This window comes from Furipterus horrens, unplaced genomic scaffold (assembly GCF_987537825.1).
Source record: "Furipterus horrens unplaced genomic scaffold, mFurHor1.1.pri manual_scaffold_6, whole genome shotgun sequence".
Classification (NCBI taxonomy): Eukaryota; Metazoa; Chordata; class Mammalia; order Chiroptera; family Furipteridae; genus Furipterus; species Furipterus horrens.
Genome location: NW_028327176.1, coordinates 13,068,421 through 13,085,891, shown reverse-complemented (window position 1 = coordinate 13,085,891; position 17,471 = coordinate 13,068,421). Strand labels below are relative to the sequence as shown.

At 41.0% G+C, this 17,471-nt stretch overlaps 1 protein-coding gene across 1 annotated transcript; it reads left to right on the top strand.

Annotated features, from left to right (window-relative positions):
• The first annotated feature begins 1,185 nt into the window (after positions 1–1,185).
• On the top strand, positions 1,186–16,555 carry WDCP (WD repeat and coiled coil containing). The gene is given in 5 exon segments (XM_090280176.1): positions 1,186–1,217; positions 6,859–8,713; positions 11,814–11,931; positions 14,838–14,952; positions 14,954–16,555. Coding segments are annotated over 4 exon segments (2,115 nt in total). The 5' UTR covers positions 1,186–1,217; positions 6,859–6,877; the 3' UTR covers positions 15,000–16,555.
• The last annotated feature ends 916 nt before the right edge of the window (positions 16,556–17,471 follow it).

Below are 17,471 nucleotides of genomic sequence, written 5' to 3'. Positions count from 1 at the left end.
AAGCAAGCCAGGGGGTGGGGTGGGGTGAGAGGGAGGAGAGGTTCATGGCCGACCCTTCTCCACCCACTCTAAGCCCCTGCTCACCAACGCAGGTAGTAGCTCTGCCCGGCCCAGAGGTGGGGTCCCACCTTTCAAGGCAAAGAATGGTAACCTGGGGAAACCAGCTGAATGAAGACAGAGTCGCTGCCTTCGGGGAACTCAGTCTGGGATGGGCAAGGACACAGTTACGGCGTGTAGTTCGTGCTGTGGGACGAATGAATGAGTTCGACCTTGTGCTCCTCCTTCACCCGAGAGATCCAGGAATCTATAAAGATTTTTGAAAGAAGCAACATTTGCTTGAAGAATGAGTGGGGCTTTAAATTTCCTCTTGAAATTTTTGTTTCTAAGTCTTCCCTGCATTGTTCCAAAAACGATGTGAAACCGGTTCCAACAAGTGGCGCTGGGAGATGGGCATGGGGAGAGAAGCCTGAGCGAGGAAAGGTGTCCGGAGTTGGCCCTAACGATGTTCTTCCCCATTCTCCCAGGGGATTAGGTAGGAGGCTTCAGGTTATCAGGATCGTTGAAGGAGGATGATGATCAACTGTACTATGAGGGTCAGGATCTGAAATTCCCCACTGGCTGCTGCAGGGTGTGGCCCTGAGTCTCCCGGGAGTGTAACTTGGTCTAAAGAAGCTAGTGTCGCACTACTAGTCCATGGGCTATGGCCGTGGGCACACGCTTTGGGGGTCCGTGTAGAACAAGGTCGTGTAACTGGAACACGTCAATGGCGTGACTTCAGTGGAATGCACAATATTTTGTATTTTTCCTTAGGAAATTATATTTTAAAGAGGTCCTTGACTTCTTCCCATCCCTGACTCCTCCTCTCCTCTCCCACCCCCCACCCCCCAAAAGTTAAGAAGCTGTGTTGACTCTTGGGCTCCTTTACTTCTTAGACTGAGAGAACAGGTCAGAAAAGGGAGGAGGCGCTAAACCTCTTAATAGAGAGAGAAATTGTGCGTGGCTTACAGGCGTTAGTGTCACCGAAACTACAACTCCCAGAGATCTGTGCGGCAAAGCCCGAGCTTATTAGCCGGTGGGACGGATACTCTCCTAATGTGACACACGTAAAACCCAATAGGCAAACAGCATCACGGAGCTTCCCCCGCCCACCGCTCACCTATCAGAGGCCTCGGAGTCGATGCTTCCGGTACCCGCTACGGACTTCGGATCTGTGCTGGGTGAGTTGGGGCGGCTCCGTTAATATTGACTTTCTGTGGGGCAGTGAGTCCAAAGGTGTTTTGTCTCCATTGTTGCCCAGCCTGGTGGGTGTGGGAAGTCTCGGGGTGGGCGGGGTGGGAGGTGGAGGGACAGGCACTTGCGGGGGGGGGGTGAAGGACGAACAGGTGTAAGACAGTTTGGGAAGAATGGTGGGGAGCCCGCGTGGGATGCTTAGCGGATGCGGGAATGGGTTTAAACGAGTAAACATATTCCCTGTGACTCATGAGTGACACTTTGGGAAGATATCCAAATGAAGCCGCCCAAAATGAAGAATATACTTCATGCATAAAGACCTTTTATCATAGCGTTATTTATAATAGGATAAAGTGGCCATAACCAGGTGTCTCAGCAATGAGGAAACTTAGGCAGTTTCACAGAGTGAATGTTGAGTGGCCTATAAAAATCACTTACACAACTTTTAAATAATATGGGAAAATGCTAATATATACTGCTAAGTGAGAAAATGGTGATACAAAATCGCACGGTATGATTGAAAAAGTTTAACCAAAACTGCATGAAGAAAAAAAATCTCTGGAGGTATATAATCATAATTTTGTTCGGATTGGATTTTTTTCTGTGAATTTACCTTTTGTATGTGTCAATTTATTTTTTCAAATACAAACGAAAGTTTATTTAGAACTCACAGAGGTAGGAAAAATGAGCCAGCTGGGCCGAGTGGGCTCAAGAAACAAGTTACAGAAGCAAAAGAAGGGCTCTTGGAGCTTAGGAGAGGGGGAGGGAGGGAGAGAAAAGGGACAGAGAGAGGGGGAGACGGAAAGAGAGAGCGAAGGGATGCGCCTAAAGCGAAGAACAGGGGGAAAGGTGTGTGTGTGGGTGGGTGGGTGGGGGGGCATGTGCCCAAGAGAGGTATGTTAATTTTTAAAAAATAAATGTAAAGAACTTGAAATTATTTTAAAGTGGAAACATAACAAACTTAGAAAAACAAGTTAGAGGGGGGTGTACGTCTGTTTAAATTATAGGAAGTGCTCCAATTCACCTAGGCCCTTTGATTCTCACCGAGAACTGTCTTTAAAGAAGATTCGTCGTCGGCAGCCGTCCGTCTCGAGAGACGATGGTGTAGCTTCTTAAGAGTCTATCTGCACCGCCGAGAATGGCTGTGCAGTCCGACTCGGGAGTGACATGGTATCTGTCTCCTCCCGTGTTGAATCGACATCTTGCGATGACGCTGGAGTGTCCTCTCCAGTGAAGCTGAAGCTACAGAGCCTGGGCAGGGTGATATGGAGGGTCTGCTGTTGCCCATGCAGCAGACCCCCCCTCTCTTCGCAGCTGAAGGGTCCAAGGGAAAGACGGAGTCGATACAGCTTGGCTTCAGGTGCGCCGCAGGAGTTGCCGGTGTTGCCTACAACGTCAAACCGCCTTAGGGACTCCGGCTCCGGATTTTCTGTCGGGGTTTACTCCCTTAGCCTTTCCCCTGAAGAGGTATGCCGCAAGGCAGCGGAGGTTTTTTGGAGTCAGAGTTTTCCTTCTCTGATGTGCCCTGACTGGAAGATCGAACCAGCGACACTTAGCTCGCAGGCTGACGCTCAATCCACTGAGCCAAACCAGCCAGGGCCCTAAAGAAGATTAAACACAGAAGAAATGAGTGGTCGTAGACTGAACACCAGGTCCTGGTTCTGACCACTTCTTCCCTGAACTAGGAGAGCGGCTTTTTCTTCCTAAAACATCCCTGGCTCCTGATTCCTGTTATCTTACAGTCTGAGAGGTTGAGAGACCAGCAGGTATCCAGTTAGCTTCAGGCAAAGAATAAATATTTTAAAAGGTACCAGATAATTGGAGACCTCCTGAAAGTCATTTCAACCTTTGTCCTCTGGGCTCTTTGATCTTTCACAGCCAGGCTGTTCACTGCTTCAGCTTTAACTTCTGGATCCTTAATTTCTGACTGCCTAAGGAACATTGCTATCCTATAAACATCTTAAATGACGCACATCTAATACTAAGTTTATCCACACTACACACCCTTTAAAAAAAAGAAAGATTTTAGAGAGGAGGGAAGGAAGGGAGAGAGAGAAACATTGATTTGTTGTTCCACTTATTTATGCATTCATTGATTGATTCTTGTATGTGCCCTGGTTGGGGATCAAACCTGCAACCTTGGCATATCAGGACACCACTTACCAACTGAGCTACCTTGCCAGGGCCTACACACCCTTCTTAACCTTTGAAGCATGCTCTGCTTTCTGTATCTCTGATTAATGGTTTAACAATTTCACAGGAAAAAACTTTGTGTTATCTTTAGTTCTTCCTTTCTCACCACTCATATTCTGCCTGATATCATTATCTAGTCCATCTGCCTTGGAAATATCTTTAATCTGGGCCTCTGTCTCTACTGAAGTAGCTACAAACTAGGCTCACTTTCTCATTGTGACATTCAAACTATACTTGATATTTCATGGTGCCTCACTGAACTGGTCACTTTTCTTCTTAAGTCCGTCATGCACATTATCACATGAATGTGTCCTGGTCCGTCCAAAGTCCTCAGCGGGCTCTTTATCATCAGGAGATAAAGTTGGAAAAATATATGAATATCAGACAATGTAAGGCCTTAAATGCCTTGCTTAAGACATTTGAAATAACTTCTTTTATATATGTAGACTGTGGAGACTCATCGAAGGTGTTTGAGCAGAAGAACAAAATGACCAGAACTGTGATTTATTTATAAAGATACTTCCGTCCAACCACACAGAGTTCCAGGCTCCGTGGGAAGGAAGAGGCTGGTATCAGAGGACCTCTCCTCATCCTACCCTACTCAGAAAGGAAGAGGTGGTCGGGACCTGGACCAGCAATGGAATAGAAAGGACTGGAGCAGAGTTTTGTAATCATCATTAGTTGTTTTGAGAAAAGTTTGTCCAATTTCTTCTTGTTACTAAAGATGAAAATACTGAAATTAATTCTTCTAAAAACTTTAGTAACCTTATATTTTGTTTCCTTATTCACAAATACTTAACCTGTGCTACCCCTGACCATACATAGCCTCAATGACATTAGACTAACTTGGATGGCCTAAAACATGATCCTATAAGTTGCCTTTGATATATACTTGGTCCATTAGGAATATTCTCTGTCCAGGAAAATGTACTGTGCATTATTAATCTATGAAAGTCTTTTAAAAGTACCTACATAGATATTAGGGGAAAACATATTAATTAAGACCAGTGAGTTAGGTAGAGATGGTAGTTTTCTTCATTGATAATGACAGGGGACTTATTTCTATTTAGTAAGCCACTGCAGAACCACTTAATCTGACACCATATGTGGAAACATAACAGACTGTTCTTTGTAGAAGAAGATTCTAAGAGCAGGGACAAAGTTAGCAAAGAGGTAGGTTAAGTTTGAAATGAATGTGGGCAGGGCTAATATCAGCCATAATGTAAATCCTAATATGTATCTGAATAGCATTGTAGCTCAGCAAAGAAGCCAGGAGAGGAGATGCAGATCTGAGAGTAATAAATGTAGATGATAATAGAAAACATAAAAGAGTAGGTGACATTGGAAGGAAGGAAAAGAGAAAAGTGACAAGAACTGAGTACTAAACTGTTTGGCTCTCTCCACATTTAGATAAAAATAGAAAACAAGCTGAATTCCCACCTGTAGGGGAACCATTGAATACATTATGGTACATACAAAGCATGGAATACCTTGCTGCTACTAATGCAGCTACTTAAAATGTTGAGGCAAATCTATATTACTGACTTGGGAGGGTACCCAGGCTATAAAATAAATTAGTGAGTAATATGTAAGATATGGTCCTTGTGGTAAGTGGTCGTTTTTGGAAAACCCCTTTATAATTTGGGAAGAATCTCCCTTTGTGTGAGTCTTGGTGGGAGGCCTAGCCCATCCGCTATTACAGAAGCCTTTGTGGGGAAACCATCTCCCTGTCCTGGCTGTGAGAGCAGAGGATATGTGACCTTAGCTCAGCCAGTGGGAGGCTTCTTCCATCCTGAATCTTAACGCAATCACCTCCAGATGAAGGGGCAGTGAAGGTCGACTCTCAGCTGTCTAGAAAGAGTGGCAGCTGAGGTGTATTGTGCCTAGCGTCATTTCGTTCCTGGTTGTTTTCCGAGCCTGGTTCTTGAATCTTTTTTTCTTCTTAAGTTAGCCAGAGTGGTTTCTGTTGTTAATAAACAGGAACTCTGACTTATACCCCATTTTTTATCTAAAAGGAAAATTTTAGCACATATAAAATCGTGTGTGTGTGTATCTATATCTATCTATCTCTCTATCTATCTATAAAATTTTTTGGGGTAGGGTTCTTTAACAGTTTCAAAGGCCATACACCAAACTGTTAATAGTGCTTTTATCAAGGACTTAAGATTTGGGGGGTGGGGGGTGGTGATGGTGGTGGTCAAGAGAAGTTGGCATGGAATGGGAGGAAACATTTTGTTTTCCTTCAGACATCTGATTTGTTTGAATTTCATTGCAGTGAACATGTACTTTAGTGCAGTATTCCCTCACTTACCTTGGGTATTATGTTCCAGATGCCCCGCGAAGTAGGAACCTTACATTTATTCTACACTCTTAAACCTACGTAACTTTAACAACAAACGTATACAGTGCCGCAAAATCCCACAATATAGCGAAAAATCCGCGATAAATAATTAAATATAATATTTTTTAAAATCCCGCAATACAGTGAGGCCGTGATAAGTGAACCACAATATAGAGATGGACTACTGATCTAAATGTCTGGAAAAACACTTAACAATTAAAAAGTTGAAAATTATACTTGCTTAACCTAGTTTTCATTATTATGAAGGATTGTTGCAAGGAGCAAATGCAATAGAGTGTGAAAATATTCTGAAAACTAAGTGCTGTTTTAATATGATGAAGTAGAAATAGCAATAGTGACTTCTGAGTGTCATTTCAGTGAGAGGTAAAGGCCATTTTTAAGGGACTTGAGGAAATTAGTGCTAATAAAGTCAGCCATGAGTATCAGTTACTCATTGATTTGGCAGTGAAAGGAAAATAAAAATTAAATGGTGAAGAAGACTTTCCTCAAACTTTTTAATTTGAAAATTTTCTAGCTTAAAAGTTGAAAGTCCCATGAATGTTGATGTAGCCCTAATCTGGATTCATCAGTTATTAACATTTTGCTACATTTGTTTTAGCTCTCTGTGTATATATATACAAACAGTATATATAAAATTTTGTTGGTTTTTTTGTTGTTGTTTCTTTGCTAAGACATTTGAAAGCAAGTTGTAGACATTTAAGACATTTTTATCCCCGAAATACTTCAACATGCATGTGTTAACAGTAAGGATATTTTCATAAATATGTAACCACATACCATAGTCACACTTAAAAAAATTATTAACTCCACAATATCTTCTAATATCCATTTCATATTCTGATTTCCCCAGATCTACAAATATTTTTTGTAGAAAATTTTATTTCCTCAATTTAAGGTCCCAAGTTCACACGGTGCGTTTGCTTATTATGGCTCAGGTGTTCTCTGTGAACCTGCCACAGTCCTTCTGCCCTTTTATCCCCTCACAGCATCGGCCTGTGAAAGGTGTAAGCCCTGCAGTCTGGATTTGCCTCATTGTATTCTCAGGGTGTAGCTTTTCTTCTTAATTATTCCAGATAACCTTCGTCAGAAAGGATGGAGTTGGGAAAAGGAGAACTTCTCAGGACTGGGCTGAATGCCTTGTATCAAGCAATACACCCCGTTCACGGCCTTGTCTGGACCAATGGAAATCAGGTAGTCCTGACTGATGTACAGCTTCGGAGTGGAGAGGCCACGTTTGGGGACTCGCAGGTCATTGGACAATTTGAACAGGTGTATCGGGTGTCCTGGGCCCCGCCCGGTGCAGCTGACATGCCCCCTCTGCTCGCCATCCAGCACAAGCAGCATGTCACTGTGTGGCAGCTGTGCCCCAGTGCTATGGAGACAGGCAAGTGGTCGATGTCGAAGACCTGTGAGATTAGAGAATCACTCCCTGTCCTTCCCCAAGGCTGTGTGTGGCACCCAAAAAGTGCCGTCCTGACTGTGTTGACTGCACACGATGTCTCCATTTTCCATAATGTTCACTGTGATGGTTCCCGAGTAAAAGCAGACATCAACACCCAGGGCCTTCTTCATTGTGCATGTTGGACCCAGGATGGCCAGAGGCTGGTGGTGGCAGTAGGCAGCAGCCTGCATTCTTATATTTGGGACAGTGCTCAGAAGACTCTTCGTAGGTGCTCCTTCTGCTCAGTATTTGACGTGGACAGCTATGTGCGCTGCATCGGAGCCACTGTGGATTCACAGGTCGCCATAGCCACTGAACTTCCGCTAGATAAGATTTGTGGCTTAAATGCATCTGAAACACTTGATCTTCCACTTAGCAGTGAAGACTCTTGTCTGTATTCTTCGCCCGTTATTGATGAAGTATTCTCTGTGGATAAGGGGGCAACCCCTTCTGAAACAAATTTGAGCACATCAGTGTCTTCCTTATCTTCTTTATTTTCGGATCCTCTGGATCTAACTCATATAATTTTCGATAGATCTAAGTTGGAGGGTAATGCCCATTTTTGTTTAAGAAAAAAGGACTGCTTGATAGAAACTCGTCTGGATTCTTCCCATTTGGTCCTTGTGACATTTGAGAAGGAGGTTACCCAGACCAGAAAAGTCCCCATTCCAGGCATCCTGGTTCCTGATCTGATAGCATTTAGTCGTACAGCGCAGGTTGTGGCAGTGGCTTCTAATACTTGTAATATAATTTTTATCTTTTCTGTCATTCCATCTTTTATGCCAAACATCCGGCAAATTCAGTTAGAGAGTAGTGAAAGACCAAAAGGCATATGTTTCTTGACAGATAAATTATTATTAATTTTGGTAGGAAAACAAAAATCCAATGATTCGACATTTCTTCCTTCTTCAAAGTCTGATGAGTATATCATTCGCTTGATTGTTAGAGAAGTAATATTGGAAGAGGAATTTCCAGTAACAGCGAGTGAAAATCACAGTGGCTACTCTACTTTCAGTACTCTGTTAAATAAAGCAGAGAAAAAAAAGCTAATTGAAAGTCTTTCCCCTGATATTTATCACCAAAACAGGGGGCTCTTGTTAACAGCTAATAGCAGTAGTCAGGGTGGAAGGCCTGGAAGTACCCTTATTAAAGAAATCAAAAGTCCTCCATCCAGTGTCTCTGATGTCTCTGTAGCCCTGGAGACTCCAGATGCCAAGCTCGTTAACCCGTCAGTGACACTGCCCACACCCAGCAACACACCAGACCACGCCAGCACCCCAAAGCCTCTTAATTTTCCTCAAAGAAAGAACTTTCAGCGAGAAGAAGAAACGTCTCAGCTGTCTAAAGAACTGGAAATTTTATCTGGTAAACTGATTGAAGTACAGCAATGTCTTTCTGAACTCACAGACTTCCTACATAATGGAAAGAAATCCTCTCCAGTGTATCCACTCTCTCAGGATCTGCCTTATGTCCACATCTCTTACCAGGTAATTGCTCCTTGAGGGGCTAGCACTATATATACATGAAAGCTCCTGCAGCCGGTGGTTACTGCCAGAAAAATTAATTGATGAGAAAGATGGTGTTCTAATTGCACTGGGCATGTTATATTACAGGCAAGTTGTCACACCTCCACAGGTTGGTTGCCTGCCAACCATATGGACACACATATTAGTATACACTGATTTTTATCATGTGCATGGTGTGAAATACATGAATGATTATACTTATTATGCCAATATATATTTAGGACCCTCTTCCATTTGTAAGAAAGGTTGTATTTAAATTTTTAATGCATCTACTTATGCATGCATATACAAACATAATAACATAGTATCACATAAATGGCATAGTATCGTTTTATCATGAACACTGTCATCGAACTGAGCTCTGCTCCTTTAATTAGCAGCTTAATATGGGTCCTTCCATAGTACACTTCACACTTCTATAATCTTACACAGATCTTTGTATGCATAGAGATTGGATTGGCCAAAAAGTCTGTTACATCTTTTCCATAAAATAAAAGACACATTTTTCATTTTCACCAACAAAGTTATTGATTTGGATACTTTGAGTATGTTGGTTGTCTCCCACTGTTGGCCTCTAGTGGGTAGAGGCCAGGGGTGCTGCTAAACATATTCCAATGTATAAGACAGCCCCACAGCAAAATGTCACAGCATATTTGGTCAAAATGTCAGTAGTACCAAGAAACTTCACAAACCACTTTTGACACGTTCGATCAGTCACAAGAACCTTCTCCATATACTGCACAAATCTTTTTTTTTTTTTTTTTACATTTCAGTTGCATTTTTACCTTCCCTGAAATAATAAAGCATAATACACCAAAAATGTTGCTTATTTTCGTCCATCTTTAATATAAAAATGGCTGCACAAAAATTTACCAATTTTTATTTTTTAAAGGCATGCTGATGCCACAGCTGTCACAATACAATCTTAACAGAATTGTTTCAAATGAAGTTAAAGACAGGTAAGCACTACTAGAGCCATCTTATGGAAAAAAGGTAATGGACTCTTTGGCCAACCCAATATAGAGGTACAAGATACATATGTTTGGAGGTGGTTATTGTTTTACAAAAGTAGGATCACACGGTGCACTCGCTCCATGCGGAGAGTATGCTGTTTATTCAGGCGTTCCCTTGCTGAATGGACATTCACTTTGTTTTCAGTTCTTACCCGCTCCACATAGTGCTGCAATAGTATCCATTTGTACTTGTACTTTTATTTCTGTTGGGTCTGTTCCCAGAAGCAGAAGGACAGTCTGAATATATATGTTTCTGTTGTTAAAAGATTTGCTAGCTTGCCTTCCAAAGATTTGTGCTTAACAATGTATCATCACATGCTCACCAGCAACCTTTTCCTCACACCCTTACAAATCTGATAAATGTGAAGTGGTATTTCACTTTGATTGATTTCTTTTTCCTTTACTACTAGTGAATTTGAGTTATACATGCCCTCATGTTTTGGGTTCAATAAATAAATGGCCTATTGCTCATTTTTTTTCCTGCGGGATCACAAGTCTACGAGAAGTTTTTGTATATTGTAGAAGTTAATATGCATAGAATAGTCTAGGTTTTTTACAGTATTTTATTATTTTGGTTTTTACATTTATTTTTCTTCTTTATTGATTTTAGAGAGCATGCAGAGATTTTTGTTTTTTGTTTTTTTCTTTCTTTTTACATCTGCACAAGACTTTTCCCCCTTAATTACAAAAGTAATATATGCTTACTGAGGGGGAAAAAATGTAACCAATATAGGAATAATTAATGTTGAAAGTAAAAATTCTCCATAATCCAACCCTTAGAGAAAATCACAGATAGAGTTAGTTGTAAGTACACCTATATTTTTTTCTACCAAATAACATATATTTTTGTTTTATAAACATTGTATGTGTGAAATTCTCTATTTTTTAAGTAGAAGAAATGTGGGTTGTTTTGACTTTTTAATTCCTTAGTTTCTCAGTTTATAATGAACTGATCTAACCAAGCTGTTATCAGTAATTACCTCTGGAGGGTAGAATTTGGGGCCCTTTATTTTCTGCATTATAAATTTATGTCTTGCTCTTTTATATTGAGCATGTATTCCTTTTGTAATGAGAACAGTTAAAGAAAAAAAGTCAAGATAATCAGAAGCAAGAAAGAGTTTCCTCTGTAATTTCAGAAGCAACATTTCATAGAGTTCCAATAAATCGTTAGTTGCTTCTGGCCCTTACAGTTTTCTCGTGACACCTTTTAAAATGTTATTAGTAGACATTGCTCATTGCGTTGTTCATCCTTCCACAAATGTAGCACTGTTTCTCTTTCATCGTTGAAATTATGTTTCTCAGCAGTCAGAAAACGAGTAGTGATAGTTTTAACAACGAAATTAGCTAGACACATAAGTTACTAATAAAAGTCTTCTTTAAATGCTTATATGAAGGTGTTGTTTCAAGTAATATGTAATTAGAAGTTATGTTTTTTACTCTATGTTCTATATTTTTTTGGACTCTTAGTATATCTTAAATTAGAGCTATAATTATTTTATATTTCTCTAGGGATATTTGAAACCATTTTAAAAGATAAGTTAATGTTAAATTTTAAAAATCATTTTTATCTGTCTTTTTTCTAAGCTAAGTGAATTTTGACCAGTTTGTTTGCTTGTGCAAATCCTCTGCTACTCTGCCACTTAGGGCAGCCTTTCTTGGCATTTTCTTCCCGATTAAAGAAAGCATGAAGTTTTTTAGTTACCTAAAATAGCTAAGCACCTGTTCCTCAGGATCAGATTGTGCTTCTTTGGCCGCCATTCATCATCCTATAGAGTTATTAGTAATATCCTAGGACAGCCAGTTCCACATGAGAAAGGCAACCCTAGGGAAAAGGCAGAGCAAAAGGAGAAGTAAGTTAGGGGTTGTGTTTTGTTCTGACCCTTTAGTTGTGTTGATATAGCGAAAAGCTCCTTATATAAAACTGAAGTCTAATTGAAAGTGCTAATAGATAAGGATTTAGAACAACTATTTACACTTTCAATTCTTAAGAAATGTTAACTCCATTGCTTCTGCAATTGGCTTAACAACTTTTATTTTTGTATTTGAAGAAACCTTTTCATGTAGGTCTCACTGTGGAAACAAGAGATGTGCTGCTCTGCAATGGCAAACTAAGGCTCAGCACGGTTCAGCAGACTTTTGGCCTCTCTCTCATTGAAATGCTGCATGGTAGGTAAAAGTGAGACATTAGCCCTACCCAGGGACCCCTCCTTCCACCGTCTGTTTTGTACAGTAACTTTCACTGGCAATGAAAATGATGTGTGCTGCTCTGGCTGGTGTGGCTCTAGAGGCGGATTAAGGTCGGTTGAGGCCCTGGGTGCAGAAAATATTGGGCCCCTTAAAAAAGGAGAGGGAGACAGGGAGAATAAAAATACATGTTAATCATAATTTTAAATAAATTAAAAAAAATTATGTACTATTAATGTTCTATTTCCAGTAAAATTTGAATATAATATATAATATAATAATAGCATAATAATAATCACAAAGTTGTGATGTTGTTTCATTTTTCTAGCTACCAATGAAAAGAAAAATATAAAATTTAATAGCCTGAATGATTAGAATACTAGAGAAGAGATTTTTCATTGTAGTGTAATAAATTAATGATTAATTAAAATTCAAAAATTATTTATAGACTATGAAAATCCAGGTGCTGATGTAACAACAGGAATTAATTTTATCTTAACATAATTTCAACATAGAAATTAATTTTATTTTAATATAATTTCAACTTACCCAAATATTTATTTATACACACAGAAAACTATTTTTAAAACCGTAAATGAAACAAGTACATATCCACAAACTAATTTACATCCCTGTGGATTCACATATATTATAAGTCTGCACTGCAGGAGAACCTTTGTAAGTACAAAGTAGCAAATACGATTCTATTGCTCCGATGAGCAGTACCGCAGCCGCGCGGGGCCTATGCAGCATAGTTATGTGTATAGTATGCAGCGTAGTAATGAAATAATGAAAATAAGCGATATAAACATACGTACATAAACTTGTACGTAATTAAAATTGCACATATGAAAACAAACTTGGTGTTGTTAGAAAAAGTGTAAAGTTGGGGTTTTGCGGGGCCCTTCAGAAGTCGGGGGCCCAGGGCATGTGCCTGGTGTGCCTGCCGTTAAATCCGCGTCTGTGTGGCTCAGTGGATGGAGCACTGGCCTGCCATCCAAAAGGTTGCTGGTTTGATTCCCCAGCCAGGGCACATGTCGGGGCTGCAGGCAAGGTTGTGCGAAAGGCAACCAATCAATGCTTCTCTCACACATTGGTGTTTCTCTTTTTCTTCCTCCCTTCTCCGGTCTCTAAAACTAAAAAATAAATAAAATCTTTTTAAAAAAGAAAGAGAATGATGTGTACCCATCATTCCATGATTCACTAGGTAGTTAGCAAGTATTATTGTCTGCTTTATACCTGGGCCAAACACAGGGGAAATATGTGTTCTGCCCTTAAGGAACTTAAAGCTGAGCTGGAAAACCAAAATGTGTACATGAAAACTAGAAAAGAGTTACAAAGCCATATATAACAGCTGCAAGGAGATGCCATAAAAACCTTATATATACCTCTTACACTAGGACATAAAGATTATAGCAACGTTGCAGGATATTTCTGAAAGGAGCTGTTTTAATGTGCAGCAAACATGTGGGCATGAGGGACACTTAAAGGTGGTTTTCTTGTGCCTCCTGCTTGTCACAGTAGCCACTGCACTGAACGTAAAATTTGTTCCATTTCCCCCCCTTAACATTGTAGCAGCAGCATTTTTCTGTTTTGACACATACATTTATGACGTGACTTCATAATTGTCACTTTTACTGGGTGGGGTTAATATTCCATTGCAAAGGGCACCATATTTTACTTTGCCATATTTTTTTTTGACATTTAAGTGGGTTCCAATGGTGGCCCGTTATAAATAACATTAATAAAAACCTCTCTGCATGTTTTGCATGTTGCTTTTGGACAGTATAGATTTTCAGAAGTGAAATTACAAGGTCAAATGTTAAGACATGAGCCCTGGCCGGTGTGGTTCAGTGGGTTGGGGCACTGTCCTACACACTAAAAGTTCATCAGTTCGATTCCTGGTCAGGGCTCATGCTCGGGTTGTGGGCCAGGTCCCTAGTTGGGGGCATGCGAGAGACAGCTGATGTTTCTTTCTCACATTGTTGTTTCTTTCCCTCTCCCCTGCCCCTCTCTCTAAAAATAAATAAGTGTGTGGGGGGGGTAAAGACATGGCAGACTTGAGCCCTGGCCGGGTGGCTCACTTGGTTGAAGCGTTGTCCTGTACACCAGAAAGATTGCAGGTTCTGTCCCCACTCAGGGCACCTACCTAGGTCTTGGATTCTATCCCTGGTCAGGGTGCGTTCGGGAGGCAACCGAGCAATATTTTTCTCTCTCACATTGATGTTTTTTTTCTCTCTCCCTCTCTTCTTCTGCTTTTTCTCTCTAAAAAATCAATAAACTTATCCTCGGGTGCAGATTAAACAATAAAAGTCAAGACACGATAGACTTGAAACAACCGGAGAAGTTCCAGGCATGTGTTATGCTGATGGCCCTCCGTTACCCTGGAACAAACCACTCAGGATTATCTGGGCCATTCCAGTCTAGCTCTAGCCACCGCAGCCTCCTTGGGTGTCTAGAGGTTGGAATGGATCTCAGGAGTAAAGAAGGTTCCTCTATAGGAGTGGCTGTTCCCAACTTCACATATTTTCTGGAGAAACGGATTAACAGCATGTAGAGAAGGCAGGGACACTCCGCACACAACCCCTAACATGTGTGCACGTGGAAGGTGGAAGCTAACAGGCATGCCACTGAGTAATAAATGCATAGCCTGAGTGAAAATGTGTGTTCCTTAGCTGTAAGTCGTCAACAGTCCCCTTCCTGCCATATAACCGGACCCTGTGTCACATTCAGCCCTTCCGTCTCTCCACGCTCTGTAAAGCCGTGTGATGATCAGGTTTAATATTGTCAGCTCCTGAATTATTTCCCTCAAAAAGCGGTATTTGTTGTTTTTCCTTATAGAATAAGATGAAATACCCTAAATTGCCTGTGTTTATTTTACGTTGCAGGCTCCCGCTGGATCCTTCTCTGTGCTGACGGCGAAGGCTTCATCCCGTTAATTTTCACAGCCACACAGGAAATACTCATAAGAGATGGCAGCCCCAGGTCCAAGATCTTCAAAGACCCTTGGTCAGAGTTGGGACTCTAGTCCTTGTTTTGAAGTCTTGTAGGGACCTTACAGCCCAAAGTTGAGATACCACTGGCTATTCTAACCATTGAGGCAGTATGGCCTGATATTTGTTTATAGAGTATTTGCTGCATAGCTTTTCAGAAGAGACCATTGCATACAAGCCCTGTGGTCCGCTGTGGACTCTCCCCGGCAAGGACCTGCACCGCCGCCCTGAGGGGAAGCGTGCCCCGTGACTGGCTCGGCCCCTTCCCTCCCGGGCTGAGGCTCCCTGCTCCTGCGCTGTAGCAGGATGCAGTCTTGGTGACATGGCTCAGAAAGTGCTTGTTTATGTAATCATGACTGCGGTTTTGTCTAAAGGCAGGGTTCCCATAAGAGGACAATATGATGGTGCCATATGGATTGTGTTTTATGGTCACTCTGAGGCTTTCTGTCTCTCACCCGAAGCTGCGTTAAAGCTGTCACAGAAGCCTTTAGAAGGAACCTCAGCATTGTACAGATCTTCCTCTTGGCTTGCAGGTGAGGGTGAGGGGTGCTGGAGAGCAACCCCTCCAGCTTGTCCTTTTTACCCCAAACCAGAGGAATTAGTTACGATGGTGGCTGGACCTCCCAGAATTTAAACCTAACCTTTAGAAAATTCTGGCTGATTAAGGTCCAGATGCTCCTAAAAACTGGCCCTGGGCAAATTTCAAATGACATTTTAAGCCACACTTGAGCATGTGCTGATGTTCCTAGTAGAATCCCAAGTGCAGGTGAGGTCCAAGGCATGGTTTTGTGTTCTTGCTACTCCTGATTATCTCCCTGAATTTTTTTTTTTTTTTTCAGTTTTGGTATTATAAAAATACCCTGTTTTTCTCCTCATAGCCAACTCTTAAATTGTTACTTTAATTTTGGTATTTTTCTTTATCTTCCATTCAAGCCTTAGAGACCAGCGTAGAGTCTGTGAGAGAAAGTATTTCAGAAAGTATTTCAGAAAGTTGGAAATTTCACTAAATCTGAGGTAGTTCTAAAAAGCACCATTTATTATAATTATAGGCTAATGGGCCAGCTGAGTATAGTGGAAAGGGCCCTGATGCCGACTTCAGATAGACACGGCACCTCGCACTTCGGTATCACACAGTTAAAAATTTACCTTACTGCAGCATCACAGACTGATCAGCGTGCTGCTGGAGCACATCTGCAGGTAAATTGTTCCAGCCAGAGATGCTACATTAGCACATAGGCATTGTTTCCATTTCCTTTAAAATTAGCCGGAAAGAAAAACATTTTGTACCTTTGGGGACTCCTGTCTGTCTGTTATAGTTTATGGAGATGGAGCTGGGATAGGAAAGAAACAAGGGCCCACTCTGTGGTTCAAATGCATTAGAGAGCTTCTGTGATAATGGAGGTGGAGGCCACTTGTCTGCAGTCTGTTGCCTGGGAGCAGTGGCTGAAACAGTCTGAGGCCTGGCTCCCTTTGCCGGGTTGGGTGGCAGCAGGCTACCGTGCAGCCTACTGAGTAGTCAGGTCAAGGTGGGTGCCTCAGGGTGCATGTTGTAATCTGCATTTCACTGGTCAGAGTCCTGTGAATGTACCCAATAAAATCACTCAGTCAATGCAGCTGTTGTGGGTGTTATTAAATATCTTATTATTATCCCAATTCTTCTCCCTTTGCCCTCCTGCGCCCAGCCTACTCTGTTGTGAATGTTTCGATGGTATTTTCTTTGTGGTTATTGCTGGGCTACAGAAATGTTCTTGATTTTATGTATGTGTATGTTGTCTCTGTATTTCTTCTTCCGGTGGACATGTCATCGGAAAGGGATCAGCCCGGAGTGGGTCTGCCTTGGGCAGGCTGGTAGTGTGCTGATAGAACTGCTGATAAAGTATTGAATAGAAGCAGTGATAGTGGGTATCCTTACCTTATTCCTGACTTTAAAGGGGCTAATTCACCATTAAGAATGATGTTTGCTAGTAGATTTTTAGTAGACATCCTTCCTCAGGTTTAAAATTTTTCTATAAATACCTTTATTATTGAATGGATGTTAGATTTTTATCAAATTGTTCTTTTTGTATCAAGATTATACTTTTTTTCTTCCTTTAATCTTTTAACGTGGTAAATCTTGATAGATTTTTCTAATGTTAAACCTTGCATTCTTGGAATAAACCCAGTATGGTCATGGTGTATTTATTTTTTAGACATTGTTAGACTGAGTTCACTAATGTTTTGTGTATGATTCTTGCTATTATGTTCATGAGTAAGATCAGCCTGTCCATTTCCTTTCTTTTTCACTGTGCTTGTCTGGTTTTGGTATCAGGCTTACTCTGGCCTATTATAGTAAGTTGCAGAGTGTTTTTTTTTTTTTTATTCCCTGGAAGAGTTTGGATAAGATAAGAATGATCCTTGATAGAAAGTTTGATTGAACTTGATAAAAATCACTTGGATCTGGTGTTTTCTTTGTAGGAATCTTAAAAAATATTTACTTCATTCCTTTAGTACTTGTGGAATCATGAAGGATTTCTGTATATTTATACTCAC